General features: G+C 42.6%; 2 protein-coding genes across 2 annotated transcripts in view; one reads left to right on the top strand and one right to left on the bottom strand.

Annotated features, from left to right (window-relative positions):
* LOC116749068 (serine/threonine-protein phosphatase 4 regulatory subunit 4) overlaps positions 1-9,722 on the top strand; it is a 66,956-nt gene extending 57,234 nt beyond the window's left edge. Inside the window, exons 21-22 of the mRNA XM_032623025.1 lie at positions 6,115-6,262; positions 8,718-9,722. Of these exons, the coding sequence (XP_032478916.1) occupies positions 6,115-6,262; positions 8,718-8,742 (173 nt within the window). The 3' untranslated portion in view covers positions 8,743-9,722. The remainder of the gene's footprint in view (positions 1-6,114; positions 6,263-8,717) is intronic.
* Positions 9,723-13,342: 3,620 nt separating this feature from the next.
* On the bottom strand, positions 13,343-19,309 carry SERPINA10 (serpin family A member 10). Its single transcript, XM_032623889.1, is given in 5 exon segments — positions 13,343-13,666; positions 14,677-14,827; positions 17,006-17,279; positions 18,584-19,138; positions 19,141-19,309. Coding segments are annotated over 5 exon segments (1,341 nt in total). The 3' UTR covers positions 13,343-13,474.

A 19,309-nucleotide genomic window follows, 5' to 3' on the forward strand; every position in this document is an offset into this window, starting at 1 on the left:
TCTCCTTGTATTTATCCTGTATGGGACCCTCTGTGCTTCCTGGACTTGATTAACTATTTCCTTTCCCATATTAGGGAAGTTTTCAACTATAATCTCTTCAAATATTTTCTCAGTCCCTTTCTTTCTTCTTCTTCTGGAACCCCTATAATTCGAATGTTGGTGCGTTTCATGTTGTCCCAGAGGTCTCTGAGACTGTCCTCAGTTCTTTTCATTCTTTTTTCTTTATTCTGCTCTGCAGTAGTTATTTCCACTACTTTATCTTCCAGGTCACTTATCCGTTCTTCTGCCTCAGTTATTCTGCTATTGATCCTATCTAGAGTGATTTTAATTTCATTTATTGCATTGTTCATCGTTGCTTGTTTCATCTTTAGTTCTTGTAGGTCCTTGTTAACTGTTTCTTGCATTTTGTCCATTCTACTTCCAAGATTTCGGATCATCCTTACTATCATTATTCTGAATTCTTTTTCAGGTAGATTGCCTATTTCCTCTTCATTTGTTAGGTCTGGTGGGTTTTTATCTTGCTCCTTCATCTGCTGTGTGTTTTTCTGTCTTCTCATTTTGCTTATCTTACTGTGTTTGGGGTCTCCTTTTTGCAGGCTGCACGTTCGTAGTTCCCGTTGTTTTTGATGTCTGTCTCCAGTGGCTAAGGTTGTTTCAGCGGGTTGTGTAGGCTTCCTGGTGGAGGGGACTAGTGCCTGTGTTGTGCTGGATGAGGCTGGATCTTGTCTCTCTAGTGGGCAGGTTCACGTCTGGTGGTGTGTTTTGGGGTGTCTGTGGCCTTATTATGATTTTAGGCAGCCTCTCTGCTAATGGGTGGGGTTGTGTTCCTGTTTTGCTAGTTGTTTGGCATAGGTTGTCCAGCACTGTGGCTTGCTGGTCGTTGAGTGAAGCTGGGTGCTGGTGTTAAGATGGAGGTCTCTGGGATATTTCCACCGTTTAATATTATGTGGAGCTGGGAGGTCTCTTGTTGACCAGTGTCCTGAAGTTGGCTCTCCTACCTCAGAGGCAGAGCCCTGACTCCTGGCTGGAGCACCAAGAGCCTTTCATCCACACAGCTCAGAATAAAAGGGAGAAAAAGTAGGGAGAATTAGTAGAAGTATGAGTAAAGAAAGAAGGAAAGGAGGAAAGGAAGGAAGGAAGAAAGAAGCAAAGAAGGAAAGAAAGGAGGGAGGGAGGGAGGAAGGAAGGAAGGAGGGAAAGAAGGAAAAAAGACAGAAAGAAAGATGATACAGTAAAAATAAAATAAAGTATAATATAGTTATTGAATTAAAAAATATTTAGAAAAAAAAAAAAAAAAGGGACGGATAGAACCTTAGGACAAATGTTGGAAGCAAAGCTATACAGAGAAAATCTTACACAGAAGCATACACATACACCTTCACAAAAAGAGGTAAAGGGGGAAAAATCATAAATCCTGCTCCCTGAGACCACCTCCTCAATTTGGGGTGATTCGTTGTCTAAAGGAGGGAAGGAAGGAAGGAAAGAAAGAAAGAACGAAGGTAAAGTATAATAAAGTTATTACAATTAAACTTAATTATTAAGAAAAAGAATTTTTAAAAAAAAGTCATGGACGGATAGAGCCCTAGGACAAATGGTGGAAGCAAGAGTATACAGACAAGATCTCACACAGAAGCATACACGTACACATTCACAAAAAGAGGAAAAGGGAAAAAAATCATAGATCTCGCTCCTAAATTCCACCTCTTCAATTTGGGATCATTCCTTGTCTATTCAGGTATTCCACAGATGCAGGGTATATCAAGTTGATTGTGGAGCTTTAATCCGCTGCTTCTGTGGCTGCTGGGAGAGATTTCCCTTTCTCTTCTTTGTTCTCACAGCTCACAGGAGCTCAGCTTTGGATTTGGCCCTGCCTCTGCGTGTAGGTCGCTGGAGGGCGTCTGTTCTTTCGCTCAGACAGGACGGGGTTAAAGGAGCCTCTGATTCGGGGCCTCCGGCTCACTCAGGCCGGGGGTTGGGGGATGGGGGAAGGAGGGGCACTGCGTGCGGGGCCGGCCTGCGGCGGCAGAGGCGGCGTGACATTGCGGCAGAGGCCGGCGTGACGTTGCACCAGCCTGAGGCCCGCCGTGCGTTGTCCCGGGGAAGTTGTCCCTGGATCCCGGGAACCTGGCAGTGGCGGGCTGCACAGGCTCCGCGGAAGAGGGGTGTGGAGAGTGACCTGTGCTCGCACACAGGCCCCTTGGTGGCGGCAGCAGCAGCCTTAGCGTCTCCCGCCCGTCTCTGGGGTCCGCGGTTTTAGCCGCGGCTCGCGCCCGTCTCTGGGGTTTGCGCTTTCAGCCGCGGCTCGCGCCCGTCTCGGGGGCTCGCGCCCTCAGCCGCGGCTCGCGCCCGTCTCTGGGGTTCGCGCTTTTAGCCGCGGCTCGCGCCCGTCTCTGGAGTTCCTTTAAGCAGCGCTCTTAAACCCCTCTCCTCGCGCACCAGGAAACAAAGAGGGAAGAAAAAGTCTCTTGCCTCTTCGGCCGGTGCAGGCTTTTCCCCGAACCCTAGGTTTCTTGATTAGAAAAATGTGCTTATTACTTATTATTTATTACTTAATGAATTACAGACTGAGGAAAAAGTCACTATACAATTACATATCTGATCTACAAAGAGAAAATGGGAGCAAAATGTCTCTTAACAAATGTATTAAGTGTTCACAGAGAGAAGAGATTTTATTTACTTTCGTGGCTTAAGACGGGCTTTAGGATGATTATCGTTTGAGGTGAACCTTAAGGTACGCTAGGATTTTGACAGGCAGAGATGGGTATGGAATACCGTCCCATGCAGAGGACCTGTCAGAAGCAAAAGCTGACTGTTGTGTCTTCAGGGAGCGACAGCAGGCTGTTTGGCTGGAGCCCGGAGAGGGTGTAGCGGGAGTAGTGTTAAATAAAATAAAGGTAAGGTCAAGTGTAGAGCGGAAGATCTAACTGATGCTTTTTACTTAAGGTGAATCCATCAGTCATCAATTGCAGCATTCCAAAGCTATGTGGGCACCACAGACTGGGGGAAATGTAAAGGGAATTCTAGTAAGGATTCAGGGAAACACATTGCAATGTATCCATTTTTGGTGGGTATGAAAATTAGTGGAACCCCTTGGAAGCAGTTTGGTCAAGTTCATCAAGAATCCTAGTTTTAAAAAATAGTCTATGCCTCAAAAAATCCCATTTCTAGTGATCCGTCACGAAGTATAAATAAAACACACATAACGAGAAAAAATTTGTCACAGTGTTCCTCCTTGACATGATGTGATGGAGATGCTACTTCACCTCCTCATCCTCCCTCAAACCCAGATCCCTAGTCTAATTGTGAGAAAAGCATCAGACAAATTCCAGTAGGGGCACATCCTACAGAATATTTGACCAGTACCCCTAAAAACTGTTAAGGTCATCAAAAGCAAGGAAAGGCTAAGAAACTGTCCCAGCCAAGGAGAGCCTAAGGAGACCTGACAAGTAAGTGTACTGTGGTGCCCTGGATGGGATCCTGAGACGGAAACAGACATTGAGTGAGACTGACAGAATCCAAACACACTGTGGATTTTTGTTAATAATGATGTGTCACCACTGGCTCACTAATTGTACCAAGTATAGTATGTAAATGTAAGGTGTTAATAATAGGGGAACTAGGTGAAAGGGGTAGGTGGGAATTCTTCATACTCTCTTCTCAATTTTTCTGTAACTCTAATACTTTAAAAAATTGTCTATTTAAAGATAACATTTAAAATAACTTCAAAGATTTTAAATGCTTAGGGATAAATTTAATAAAATGTGTGCTAAATGCACACTCAGAACTTCCAAAATGTTGCTGAAAGAAATTAAAGAAGACATAACTAAATGGAAAGTTGTACCATGTTTATGGATTAGAAAACGTAATATTGTTATGACGTCAGTTCATTTTAAATTGAGCCAGAGATTCAGTGCAATCCTGATAAAAATTTTGACAGTCTTTTTGAAATTTACTGTGTATTCAAATTCATAGAACTGAGTATTTTGAAAAAAATTAAAGTTAGAGAAGATCAGTTACCTGATTTCATCATTTACTACTACAGCTTCAGTACTCAAGACTGTGTGCCCTGCCCTGACATACATAGTCAGCTGAGTTTCAACAAAGGTGATGTGATTGTACTTTTTAAAATAATACTAGAAAAATTGGATATCCATAAAAAACCCAAAGAACTGAACCTCAATTCTTATCTCACAACTGTACACAAAATTAACTCAAAATGTATTCTAAACTTAAGCATAAAAGCTAAAGCTGATTTCTGAAGAAAATATAGAAGGAAGTCTTTGTGATTTTGGAATTGACAAAAGTTTTTCCAAACCATAAAGAAAAAAATTAACATATTGGACTTCATAAAAATGTAAAGTTTTAGCACTTTGAAATAGAGCATTAAAAAAATAAAAGGCAGGACACAGATTAGGAGAAAATATTCATATTACATATACCTGACAAAGGACTTGTATCCAGAATATACAAAGATCTTTTTTTTTAAGTTGAAGTATAGTTGATTTACAATATTGTGTTAATTTCAGGTGCACAGCAATTCAGTTATACATATATTCTGCCTCAGGTCCTCTTTCCTTATAGGTTATTACAAAATGCTGAGAATAGTTCCCTATGCTATACAGTAGTTGCTCGTTGGTTATTTTATTATTTATATAGCAGGGTGTATATGTTAATCCCAACCTCCTAATTTATCCCTCCCCCCCTTTTCCCGCCTTTCCCCTTTGGTAACCATAAGTTAGTTTTCTATGTCTGCGAGTCTCTTTCTACTTTGGAAATAAGTTCATTTGTATCTTTTTTTTTTTTTTTTTTTTTTTAGATTCCACATACAAGCAATATCATATGATATTTATCTTTCTTTGGCTTACTTCACTTATTATGATAATCTCTAGGTCCATCCATGTTGCTGCAAATGGCATTATTTTATTCTTTTTTTATGGCTGAGTAATATTCTATATTCCACCACATCTTCTTTATCCATTCCTCTGTTGATGGACATTTAGGTTGCTTCCATGTCTTGGCTCTTGTAAATAGTGCTGCAGTGAACATTGGGGTGCCTGTATCTTTTCGAATTACGGTTTTCTCTGGATATATGCCCAGGAGTGGGATTGCAGGACCATATGATAGTTCTATTTTTAGTTTTAAGAATATACAAAGATCTTTAAAACAAATCAGGCAACTGATTTTAAAACGGGAAAAAATTTGAACACGCACTTCATGAAAGAAGATATACAAATAAGTAAGTAAAAAGATGCTTAAGATCAGTAACCATTAAGAAATGCAAATTAAAGCAATGAGTAACCCCCCCCACACACACACAAACACACAAGGAGATACTGCTTCACACCCACTAGAATGACTAAAAAGACTCACGATATCAAGTATGTGTGAGGAGGTGGAGAAACTTTCCAGGACTCTCACATGTTGCTGTTGGAAATGCAAAATGGTCTAATCACTTTGGACAGCAGGTTGGCAGTTCCTTATGAAGTTAAATATACACTTACTATGTGAGTCAGCAGTTCCATTCCAAGACTTTTACTGAAGGGAAGTTAAAACATATGTCCATACACAGACTTGCACACAATTGTCCATAGCAGCTCTATTTGTAATAGATTACAAATTCTTTGGAAAAAAAATCATAATGTCTATCAATAGGAGAATGGATAGACAAATTTTGCCATGTCTGTGCAATGGGACTACCAGTCAGCAATAAAAAGGATGAAGTATTGATGTGGATGAATCGCAGCATAATTACGCTGCATGAAAGAAGGCAGACAAAAAAGCACACATACTGTATGATTCCATCTATACAGTATTCTATAAAATGCACACTAATCTGTAGTGACAGGAGGCAGGTCCATGGTTGTCCGGAGTGGGGGAGGGGGGGCGGAGGGAGGGATGACAAGGAGGCGGAACAAACATCCAGTGATGGGTGTGTTCACTCTTGATTGTGGTGATGGCTTCATGGGGGTATACAGATGTCAGAACCTTAAATTATACCTTAATAAAGTTGACTTTAAAAGAAGGGAAACAAAGTCGGTCATCATTAACCTTCTCTAAGGTTCGCATCTCTCTAAGTATATTCCATCTGGCTGACCGTACACGTATTACTTTCAGATGATTCATTCCGGACTCGTAATGCCGGCAGTGCTCCCAGTTCCTTTTCCTCTAATACTCCCCTGCCCAGCACCTCCCGAGGGACAGGTAACTCAGGTGATCCCAAGAGCAGTGGAAGTAAAGATACACAACCACGGAAGGCTACCTTGTAAGTAATCCAGTGATGTACTGCTAAGTGTTTTATTCTTTTCTCAGTGTACTTTCCTTCCCACTTAAATACTTACTTCTCCGAAGAATAGAAGATGTCTGTAACGAGGCAGTGTCATCAATTAAAAGGGATTATTATTATCACTGTTACGTCAGATACTTTATATAAGATAATTTATATGTGGCAAAGACATTGTAACCTTAGGAAGTTGACAAGAAACTTTAAGTGGTTCCCACTAATATCTGAGATCTGTTTATTTTTCTGCGAAATATTTGCATTCAGGAAATTTAGCTCTGAGAAGACTCTGAGTGTAATTGCATTCCTTTAAACAGCTAGCTTAAGGACACAGCATTTAACCACCCAGTGCTCAGGGGGATGGGTGTAACTGATGCCACTTAAGAGATATTACTGCAGCATATAATCCAGAGTTGTGGGTCCAATAAGCTAGAGATTCTACAGACAACATTTGTTCCTTAAAGTTATAAAGGTCATAAAGGGCCTCTATTCTCCTTTTCCCCTTGTGGTTCCTTTTTATGCACCATTTGGATCTTGTTTGAAATGTCGAAGCCTTTGTTTCTTTTAGGTTAAACATTTAAGAGGGTAGTGCCAAAAAAAAAATCTCCATAACGAGAGGTTGTATCCAGGTAGAAGTGATTCATCCAAAATACCCAAACTATAGTTAAACGTGTCCTCTTTCATATGGGACACGTGAATCTTCTGATTAGAAGAGAATTTAAACAGGATTCAGACTTTCTTTTAAACATATTTCACTTAATTCATGAATATTTTCTATTATTAACTTTCTGATGTGCATCTTTTTGCAGAAACTCCACACTGGAGTCCCATTTAGGAACTGAACTGTATTATAATTTGTTCAAAAATTTTAATTGGTCATTGGTGTATACAAATATAGATGTATTCAAAATTCATTTAGAACTTAGAAATACATTTATTGAATAGAGCTCAAGGAAAGAGTAGGACTACATAATAGAAAAAAGTAATAGTAAATAGAAAAAATAATATTGATAGTACAGGTTAGTAGTATTAATACAGAAGATATTTTTATTTACAGAGAATCTCTTAGCCATATAATTATTGCTCTAATGATTATACTGTGGGAGTTCCATTTAAAGTCTCAAAATAGAGGCAGGACAGGGTAATGGTCTATGGAGAGCACGGAGCTGGAGCCTCATGCCCTGGTTCCCGTGGCAGTTCCAGCGAGCACTCTGGGCCTCGGTGTGCCCGCGAAATGACAGGGCAAGGCTCACAGTTCATCCTCTGAGGCGCCTTCCATTCTGGCATCCTGAAATCCTTCCTCTCGATCACCCTTGACCCCCTTCCTGTCAGAAGATTGCCCTGGAATTCTTCTGTTGAAGAACACATTTAATAACATCAGAATGCAATTCATTCTCTTTTCAACTTATCTTTCTAAATGCAATAGGCATTTTTGATAAGTAAAGACCATTGAAGCCTAATATATTTATACTAGCTCTCCTTTATTTCAGATTACTATCTTTATCTGTTTTTTCGTTGTTGAGTATGGTTTTCCTTTTTATTGACTGAATTTTCTCTTGCTCAATATTTGTAATACATAATTATATAAATAATCATATTATCAGATATATCTATAATTGATTGTTTTAAAAAATGAATCTAGAAACAAACACTCTGCTAACAAGTCACAGCAGTTTGTTTCTTCTTTTCTGAATGTTCTGAAGAAGGAGGAATATTGGTATCACAGCTGCTTTATTAATGTGTAACTGAATCTGCAGGTCCACAACTCTCTCTCCATGTTATGTGGTTCTAATTTGGACTTTCCCATGTATGCACACCGCCACATAACTGAAATAGGTGATTGATATCTACATTGGTCATGTTTCTGTGGAGTATTATCCACCATTCAGTGCCATGCCATATCCAAATGAAAATCTATCCTTTTTTTCTTAAAATAAACCTATGAAGTGATTTCAGAAACTATTAATTATCTCAGTTTTTGCTGCTCAAAAAAATTCTATGCAATACATTCTCCAGCTTTACAGTATCGTGGAGATGACACATCTGGTATTTAGGAATGTCAGTGTCTTAAAGGAAGTACGGAATGCATCATATCTTATGTCTTTCAAGGCCAGACAATTGATATATTTTTAGGCTGTGTTCATTTCCGTTATGGTTATAGAAAGTGAAAAACGTAGGAAAAGTATGAATTGAATTGAATGCTATGTTAGATGCACATAGGATTTAGTAGTTAAAGGTTATTCCAAGTGATCTTTAATATGTAATTCACCGTTCTCATATATTAGGTTTATTCAAAGTAGATTATATCTATTCTTTACTTTGTAAGCATTATATGGATAAAAATTTTCATGTTTTGTTTTCTTTTTTTTCTTTCCTTCTCCTTCTTCTCTCTCTCTTCTCTCTTTCATTCTTCTCTCTTTCTTTCCTCCTTTTGACAAAGAAAATCCAGAAAATCCAATCCTTAAATCATCTGCTTGAAGGAGGCAGAACAAAGACAACTGGAGATAACGTGATCGATGGACAAAAGCTAAAGCAATGGCTCGGGCTTTTTTTTTTTTTTTTTTTTTTTTTAATGAATGGGAAAGAGAGAGATACATAATGGCAGCTGATGTTGTTAAACGTTCCATGTTTGAAATTATATTCCCTAGGAGGTATAATATATATTTCTTGAATAATAATGTGGTTACAGAATTCCAGTGTTATAGTGAAGTGTAGTGAAAAACAACTTTAGGTATGTGCTTTAACTACCGCTACAAAAGAGATAAGTCTGCATTTATTTGTGCAGGAAACCATCTATTTAATTGTTCTAGAGTTTAGCATTTACAAACTGAAAGGTCCAAATCAACTGAAATTGCCCCGCCTAGATAATCACTTGGAGGGGGGCTTGGGAGTAAGAATGACACTGCATTTACTCACAAATCTCCAAGCCCAGCTGAAAAGTCACACTGAAACAGGGTACAAACAGCTGTCCGAAATTATATCAGTCCTACGATTGTGATGACAAGAGGTTGTACCTGGACATTCCGAAATTAAAATTTGGCAATGAAAATTCTACAAAGATTTCTGATAACTTTTAGCTACAACTACCTTAAAAATAACAGATTGATGATTTCCTTTATTTCCTAGAAGAATTTATTTTATAAATACTTTGTTTACATTTTAGATTGTATTTGTCCTTACTGAATTAAAAATGATGACTCTAGTTTGAATCAGCTGTTACTCCAAGCTATCATGCTTAAGCTATGTCAACAGCATATATTTGTACTAATGCTAATCTTTCCATCAACGTTTGCCTGTGGAATATATTCAGTTCTTAATTTTAAAAATGTCAGTTCTTGAGATATACTGTATGAAGCTATTGTCAGCTTCTCTATTTCAAAATGCAATCAGCATATAACTATTGATATTAGAAAATGTTTTTTTAAAATATACTGATGTATGATAAAGATGATCTAATTTGTGAATGCATATGCGTGTGGTTACTTTTTATAATGTGAAATAATGAATTTACTCAAAATAAAACATAGGTTAATGAGATACCTGTGTTTGTGAAAAAAGTTTTAAATACTTTCCTGCAGTTTTTATTCTGTAATTAAAGACAGTTCATTCTTAAGTAATGAACAAGAAAAGCGCACGGACATCAACTATACATTACCCAGGGGACAGCTACTCAGTGTGAGGCTTTCATGCTGTTTGTTTCCCCCTTTCCTTACATATGGCCTCTTTTTTGGTTTTTTTTTTTTTTTTTTTTTTTTTTTTGCGGTACGCGGTCCTCTCACTGTTGTGGCCTCTCCGGTTGCGGAGCACAGGCTCCAGACGCTGCAGGCTCAGCGGCCATGGCTCACGGGCCCAGCCGCTCCGCGGCATGTGGGATCTTCCCGGACCGGGGCACGAACCCGCGTCCCCTGCATCGGCAGGCGGACTCTCAACCTCTGCGCCACCAGGGAAGCCCTATTTTGGCTATTTTTAGTGATTCTTCATATCTTTCATTTAAGCACAGTCAGGTAAATGGAATTGTTCAACCATTCATTTTGTCAGTAATTAAAAATTGAGTAGGTATGAGAAGCTTGACAGTACTGGTTAATTCATGCATTCTTTGTGGATTTCATTTAACTATTTTAGTGACGTCTCCTACTAACATCACTAACGTGGAACTGAATACATTATGATCTAGGAGACAGTATTGGGCGTATGTAATGGACCTCAGAACAGCGTCAGTTTTTCTAGTACTTTGATTCATAGTCCACGTTGACTCTGTTACTTAAAAGAATGGAGAATTTCAGTTTATTTGTTCAAAAATAAATTTAGCAGAGTTAGGAACTTTTTATTTTCCACCATGCATGTGGGAGAAGAGGAAAACAATTTGACAGAGAAAAGTCACTACTGCTTACAGAGCTCAGAATTCTACAGAAGTCAGCTGCAGTCTTAGGCACTAAATTATCAATTAAGACAGTCAACGTTATGTTTGGAGGTTTCCTTTTTTTCCCGCAGAACATGATAATTTCTAAAGTCTTTGAAATATTTGTTAAAACTATACTTCCAAAGACAGATACGTAAAAACAGTAAAAACGAATTGGTGATAGTTATGAGTATCCACATATATCTCGATTTACACTAGAAACAAGACTGTACTCTTATGAAAGTTCTTAGTTTAACAACTTATCAGATAGTTCCTTTAAACCAGTTGTGTGACAAGGAAAGATCTCCCTCCATCTGTAGCTGCAGAGAAATAGGGACATCTCTATCTGTTAATTATGGAAACTTGCAGTTTTAAGGACATGTTCCAAAATTTCACTAGTTAGCATTATAAGCAAAAAAAATAGACCTGTAGAATCAAACTTTACTGGCAGAAATGGAGAAGGCAAAAAGGATTTTACTTAATAGAGAGGAGCATATAGAGGTTTTCTTCCATAACCTCATACACATTTAAAAGTCATTTCCGTTACTTGATTTCCTGAGCTTTATAAAGACACCTTATTCTGGAGGAGTAAGTCCATTTTACCTGCAGTTAGTGGACATACGTGAAATATTTGAATTGAAATGGAACAGTCTCTCTAGCTTGGCCCTAGTGGTTTTACAGCGAAGATGAAATGAATTCAATGAAGTCAGTAATCTGTTCTCAGTTGTTATACAGCATGTGTGTGAGAGAGGGAGAGAGAGAGAGGGAGAGAGGGAGTGTGAGTGTGTGTGTGTGTGTGTGTGTGTGTGTAGGAACAGTTTTTTAAAACCTGACACTTAAATATAGTGAAGCACTGCTACCATGCTCAGAATTTTCCCCCTCAGTTGAAACCTTGAATTTTTTTGTAAGATCAAGTACTTTTTCATTGGTCTGCATTTTTTCACCATGCATATATATTTAGAAAATCTGAAACCTAGTGTCCTTGGAGCTTCTTCAAGCATATGTGGGGAAATATTAATTTTTTATAGAGAATAGGGCCATTTTCTACCTTAAAGAGTAATGTCAGTTATCATTGTTATGCCAGCGTTGTTTTGTGCAACTATGTGCCAGAGATGAGGGGAGAGTTTGATATGTATGTTCTATGAATCCTTTGATAATAATGAACCTTTTTTATAACTGGGTTTGGCCATATTTATTTTCAGAGGGTATTGTGTTCTCATAGGCTTTCATTTTCAGATTTCATCTCTTAAAAATGGGTAATTTGAGCCCTCTCTTATTTCTCTTTCTGCTCTGTTTCCATAAATGAGCTTCATTAGTTGAATACTAACAGCTCACTGAAGGATGCCAACTGAAGTTAGTCGTCTGTTTTTGTTTCTTTCTGGGCTCTAGAGTCGCCTGGCTTACCAATGTCAGCTAGTGCCCCTTGGAAGGGAATTACAGGGATGAACTCATGTCCAGGTTTTAGAATGATGAAGAGGTTAGTCTCTAGAACCGCTGCTCACTATTATCTACCTATTCACATTAAGTGCTATTTACATAACTCTGACTTATTCTAATAAGATGACTGATCTATACATTAATTTTAAGTATATTTAAATTGGATAGCAAACAGATAAAAACCCGACTAGCCGTTAGTCAACATAGTTGACACTCCAAGATTAGTCAAACTCTATTCACGGGTTCTCTGAAATTACTCCTAAAATATTTTCTTGTCGATATAACAGAAAATGACTGGCTGAGAAAGTATTTGCTGTTTTTCTTTGAACTTGGGACAAGTCCATGCTTATATTCCGTCTAGCCACAGTGGGTAACTGAGAGGTAAGCACATGCTGCCTGTTGAAGTGGACGGACCCCGTCAGATGCTGTAGACAGAAAGGAGAGTGCAATGGGCTTGGGGACTGGAGTCAGGAGAGGCAGGCGTCTGACTCTGCCATTGCGCCACTGGGTGACGTTTTCCTTCCTCTGAGATGCCCTGTATGATTTAGCCATTAGATGCCGTAGGCACAGGGCCTCAAACCCACGATACTTTTAGGGGCCCATGAAGATGTTTTGCTTCTTGCAGCAAGCAAGTTCCATACTTTGAATGCACTGGTATAAAGACAGATATAACCCAGAATATATTCATCTTTATACCAATGCAGTCATAAAATATAATTTCTATTATACGCACACACATATATATATATTTATTTTTACAGAGGGAGGAGCCTGTGAAGACAAAAGTACCTGGGGCCCACGAAAGCCATACTGCGGCCCTCTCTCCGGTTTCCCATTTCTTTGCTTTGTAAAACGAAGGTATTGAACTGGATGATCTGTGGCTCAGTTAACGGCTCCACGGAGTGGGTGGAGCCACATTGCAGCAGGACTGACCGCGGCTATTTTCTTCTAATTTTAGTCACCGAGAAATGATTCTATAGTAGGTTAAAAAGAAAACACTAATTTGCATTAGGGAGAAGTAAAGAGAGCGAAGCTCATGACCCATGGAGAATGTGTACTTGTCTTCTTCCCAAAGGCTTCGTCTTGAAATAGAGTTCTGATCTACCATAGTTTTAAGTCCAGATACCAAGATGGTCTTTAGTCAATAACAAAGGCTCTTAGAAACAGGCTTAAAATACCAGACAGCTTGTACAAACATCTCCTTAAAATAAGTTTGAATTTAATACGCAGATTTATCTAAGGATGGCTCAAACTAGCATCTGAGGACAAGGGCGCGACACCCAGTGCCAGCGCCCTGTGTAAGTTCAGACACCTCAGAGCCAGCGTCTGCTGTGGCTCTAAGGACTCACGCATGTCATCAATCACAGGAGAGTCGGATTCACCACCCTGCCCAGAAATAGCACGATTCTGGAGGTTTCTTCATAGATGATGAAGTGAAACGGCCGGTCCACTTTGATGATGGGAGGCATGGAATAAGCAGTGATTTCTGACAGGGTTCCCGCCACCGCCTCTGTTCCTTCTTCATCCACCTCAATCATCGCTCTTTGTAAAACCTGGAAAAGGAAATACATGGAAGGCCGTTTGTGTGCCAGTGGAGATGAGGGAATTAATTGAGCCCCTGGACATTCTGTGTTATTGTCCTACCCACGGGGCCATGCTCTCGGGATTTAGTGCTACAGGACTCATCTGTGCAGAGAGGAATGGTCTGAGGTTGCCCCAGCGACTGCCTTAGAAGCCCACAAAATAGCAGGAGACACCAGGAACCGATTGTGAAATTCATTCTGGGCAGGGACCCAGGGACTCTGTGGCTGGCCAGTTCTTGCACACATGCATCAGATGAACAAATACTTATTTAGCATGTACTTTGTGCTACTGATTTTTGAGCCGAGCTGGTGTTCCTCCTGGAAGGTTTTCAAGCCGTCTGGAACCCCTGAGAACTTTGACCTTCCTTCTGGCAGGCTAGGTAGGGGCAGGGTTGTGGTTAGTCTTCCGTAGCAGCTTCCCAGCACCTGGTACTGCTCTGAAGTGGTCCATGGGGTAAGCCCCTGGGTCCCTGAAGTCGTCCTGAACTGTATTTAGGCCACCTGTTGTGTCTGAGAGGCCCTTTTGTCCAGGAACCTCATGTGATGTGAGTGACGGACCTGTATAATTATTATAAGAGGCGATAATGATAATACTCCCTACTGTTTTGTAGGGATATTTCAGACAGGGTTTCCACAAGGGGCGGGAAGTTAGCCAGATAACCTCTGGGGCTTTCTTTCATCTTTAAAGTGGTGCAGTTTCATGGAATTTTGAATGAATCTGTGAACCAGTTCCATTTTGGGATAAATTTCTCCTTGAGCACTGGGAGAGAAGAGAGAGAGCTCTGCGTAAGAGAGATTAAATTAGTTGAACAGATGTTTTAAAAAGTAGCTCCAAATTCTTAAAACATCCAACTTGGGTGCTGTTTCAATTCTTTTGGAATTTTAATCTAATTTTCTACTACAACCTGGCCTTTTATCAACGTTAAATGGTATGTAAAAATATTCGTGGGTTTGGGCCCCAGTGGAAGGTCCTGACTTACCTTGGATACTTTAAGATTTCTTTCAGTAACTGAGAGATCACTCAAGTCAGCCCAGGGTGAGAAGATTCTTCTGATTCCCATCTGTTTAAGCAGCTCGTGCATCTTATACTTCTGGTCTAACTTGAACTTTGGAAAGAAAACTTCCATTTTTCTGTGGTACAAGTACATATAATGGTGAACTGTAGACAAAAGCCATAGATTCTGAACACTAAAAAGGTCACACTTTCTTTTAACCTTCCCCCAAGCTTATTCCCACTAACAAGTCGCCCTCCGTTGACTAGAGCTCATTCTGTTCTTTTATAATGAATGGCCTGACTCAGAGAAGAGAGCTTCAGCTTCAGGGAACCAGTTTCATTTCCCAGCCAATGACTTGCATTCTCTTTAGCAAAGAATGCCACACTTTGTATCCATTTCCCTGGGTTTTGAAAACAACCCCAAACCAACCAAACAGCTGCTGCCATCAGTCCTACAGACTCCAGGCTGTTTTCAATACCCAGATTACAGAGACCCCCCCCCCCCAGGATTTTATATATATAAAATATATATAAAATATAAAATATACATTCGCACAATGGTGTTTTTTGTTTAGAGAGATGAGTTCTGTGGCTCAAAAATAAAAAGAATGAAAACTACTAATCGGTACTAAATTAGTCTTAAAGAAGTCCCAATGTCTTAATCTGTGAAGTACAGCCAAAATACCAATACCAATTTCACAATGTTCTTCAGAGAAGTAAATGAAATAATATATGTTAAGCACCCAGAACGATGTCTCGTGTAGTTTCCTTTTGCTCCCTTCATCACCCCCACCTCTCTCTCTCTGTCTCTCTCTGTCTCTCTGTCTCTCTGTCTCTGTCTCTGTCTCTGTCTCTGTCTCTGTCTCTCTCTCTCTCTCTCTCTCTCTCTCTCTCTCTCTCTCTCTCTCTCTCTCGGAGCTGGGCCAGGCTGTCGGGCTGGAATATAACTGAGGACATGACATGCCTTGGAGACCGATTTATAAATGTATCCCCACAAACATTTGTTGAAGGCTTATTATGTTTGAGTCCTATGCTAGGTTCTAAGGATTTGAAGGAAAAGAAGAAGAATGAAGATAAAATGAACACTGAAGATCTTTAGCTGGACTCCTCTCTGTGCCAAATGCTGGAGTGACAGGATTCCGGAGGCATCGCCGTGGACTCCTTACTGGCGCTGCCTTCCCCCTACCCCAGTAGGTGGATTAATTTATTCCACAAGCATTTGCGACCCTGCTCTGCTTCCAACCCTGCTCTCTGCACGCGGCCCCCGCCCCCGGTCGTCTCAGTCAGTCTCCTGGTTCCATGCTGCTGACTCCCCAGCCTGGACCTCACCCTGCACCCCAGATCTAGCTGCCTTCCTGACATCTCCGCCTGGATGTCTAATAGGTATTTCTGATCCAGATGTTTCCGACTGAACTTTTGAACTTACCTCTCGGCGTGTTCCTCCTACGGTCTCCCCTTTCAGTAAATGGCAAATCCTTCCTTCCCGTTGCTAAGGCCAAAAACTTTGCCTTCACCTTTGACTTTCTTTCCCTCTCTGTCACCCACATCCAGTCCGTTAGCCAACCCTGTCACCTCCGGCTTCGTCACAGATCCAGGACCCCACTGCTCCTCGTTACTTCCACTGCCGCCACCTGCCGAGCATCCTGGCCTAGGTGGCTACGCTGACCTCCTGGCTGGTCCCCTTGCCCCTCCCACATACCCCTAGTGTCTCTTCTCAGCACAGGCCATACTGCTCCTCTGCTTGGCTCCAGTGGCTTCTCGTCTCCCTTGGCAAAAGCCCAAGTCTTTTCCGGGGCCAGTAACGTATGGTCCCGGGTGACACCTGCTGGCTCCTCTGCGACCTTATCTGCTGCTGGAGCCTCACCGGCTGCCTCGCTCTTCCTGGAATCCAGTAAGCACAGTCCCGTCCCAGCACTTTCCCACTTCTGCCTGTACCTCTTCTCTCCCCCAGCGTACCTTCAGAATCCTCCTTCCTCTTAAGTGTTCGCTTACTGCTACCTTCTTGGCCAGGCCTTCCCTGACCCCCACCTGCACCCTGCTGGTGCCCTCATCACTAGAACGTGAGCTCTGCGAGGGCTAGCATCATGCATGCGTCCCAGTGCCTGGCACGTGGGAGAAACTTGATAAGGGCTGGCCGAGTGAATGAACGAGCCAGGCGCTGGGATAGATGCTGATAGAGGGGGAAACAGGACAAACGCGGCCCCTGCCATCGGGGAGCCCGCAGCGGGCTGGGCTGGGACGGGCACGGAACGAAATTGTGGGTGTCCGTAGGGAGGGGCCAGCTGAGCTGGAGTAGGGCGACGAGGGAGCTGTACCTGGTTTTCATGTTCCTGAGCCACGTGTCCACCAAATCTGTGGTCAAGTAGTCCTCGAGGGCCAGGTGGTCACCTATCCTTCCCATGAGGACCACCAGCATGGTGGCATTTCCTCGGTAGGGCAGTTTGAGGACGTGGCAACGAAAATTCTTGTCAAAAGTGGAGGCAAACTTGCCTGCCCTGTACATCATGGGCACCTTGACTGCCTTGTACTTGTCCAGGTAGAAAGTGTCTGTCTCGGTGAGGACAGGGTCAAAAGGGGTCAGCCATTTCCCTGAACAGGTAAGAAAGAAACTCGTTGCAGAAACCGCCCTCCTCGAAAGCATCGTTCTTGCTAAAGTAATAAAGGGCCAGTGTTCTATCCCCCTTTCTGCCCAACTAGGAAAGGCATCCTTGTCAGGTTTGTTTTGACCGCAGCTCAGGCGGCCAAAATAAATTCCCCAAAGATCAGCCTTTCGCAGGCTTCTTTCCCAGCTGGCAAAACCTGGATCCATCCAGAGGCCCTGTTGGAATCACACACAAAAGCACGGAGATATCTCCTAATGACCGCTCCCCTCCCCCATTCCCTCATTGTTCTGGACAAAACACTGGGTGTTTTGAGTGAACTTTTGTTCGAGTGAACAAAAGTCACTCATTCCAGCTGGAGCCCAAAGGACCCACCTTCTTCTACACTCGCTCCCTTGTGGTTGGTTAGCTCCAGCCTAGAGAAGACTTAAGGCCTGTCCCCAGCCCTGTCTGCAGGAGGGGCCCTCTGACCGCCACTTTGTCTAGTGCACACCATGTACAAACAGAGGCCACCGTGGCAAAAGTGACGACATTCCCGCACATCCTGTGCTCGGTGAGGCTCTGAGGGCAGGGGCCCCTGGCTGACAAAGAGCCACGCGACCCAGAGGAGGCTGCCGGAGTGTGGGCCCATGACTCTACACACTGATAGTCTGTCTGGCCTGGCTGACTGGAAGCATGTCCTCCTCCCAGACTTTGCAAGTCCCCTAGTGTCACCTTCCTGCTACAACTGTGGCCACACCAGTCCAGTCCTCACGAGAGAGGCAGGATGGAAAGGACCCGGGATGAGCGTGTCAGGAGGCCCTCGTCTGAGTTTGGCCTCTGCCGTTTACCATGTGATCTCTCTGAGCCTCAGTTCATCTCTATGGTAGGTGGGAGTGTGCATTTTCTATATTGAGAATACGAGGACAAGGGACTTTGTCACTTGCCCCAGGTCACAAAAGTAGAGCGTGAAAGAGCAAAGATGCAACCCTAAATCTCTCAGATGATATGCCTTTTTAAAAAAAAAAATGACCCAGAGGGTTCCGCGTGTCAGAATGTCAGAGGAGAGCTGTGTAGACGCGCTTAGAAGACTTAAGCCCTGCAAACACCTGGGCCCCCAGGGCAGGGGCATCAAGTGAAAACATTGTCTGGCACTGTGTCTGGTATGTCCTACATGTGTTTGTTTGTAAAACCTGAGAACAACATGTTCCTAGGAGATCATTTGGCGTCGACCATACACAGGCCCAGCAGGAAAGGAAGAGGCAGGCGAAGAGAGAGCCATGGCTCTGGGAGAGCAGGACATTATCAAAGTACCTTTGAGCAAGATGTAATCCACAAGAATTAATTTGGTGTCGGGATTAATCTCATCAAAGAGTTTGGGAATTTTCCCCTGAGTCTCTTTGCTAATGTGATGATTCATGAGCCCTTGGGCCTGGGATGCGTTGCGAAAATTTACAGTCACACACTCCATATCGAAATACCTCTTGGAGAAATTGAGGAAGGTCTCTTTGACATCAAAGTCCTCGTGGATGAAGGCAAAACTCCCCTGGGTCAGGCCCAGCTCTGGGTTGTGGGAGAGGCTTTCTCGGAGCTGCTTGAAGAGGGCAGGCAGGCGCGGGGGCAGGGTCTGGTTCACTGCGGGCAGGGTCTGATTCAGGGCCTGCAGGTGGAGCCCCGTCTCCAGCTGGGCCCTGCTCTGTCCCCTGGCCCCCAGGGTCAAGGCTGCCATGGCCCAGGCCAGGCCGAGCGGGGAGAAGACCACGTTGCCGTCATGCCTCATGGAGATCTTACGAAGCAGGCTGAACCCCAAGTTGGAGGTCTCCCCAGAGAGCTCCTGCCAGTCGGCCGTCAGCCAGGGGGGGGCCCTCGTCCTCCTGCAGGACCCCGCGCCCCCTCGCTGCTCTCGGTCTGGACCCTGGGGGTCGGCAGAGTCTCCAGTCCTGCCTGGACCTCTGGTGAGCGGGGACCAGGGGTGGAACCGGGTACCAGCCACACCTGGGCCAGGAGGCAGGGCAGCAGGAGGCTCAGCATCGCCTGCAT

Source organism: Phocoena sinus, chromosome 2, assembly GCF_008692025.1.
Source record: "Phocoena sinus isolate mPhoSin1 chromosome 2, mPhoSin1.pri, whole genome shotgun sequence".
NCBI lineage: Eukaryota > Metazoa > Chordata > Mammalia > Artiodactyla > Phocoenidae > Phocoena > Phocoena sinus.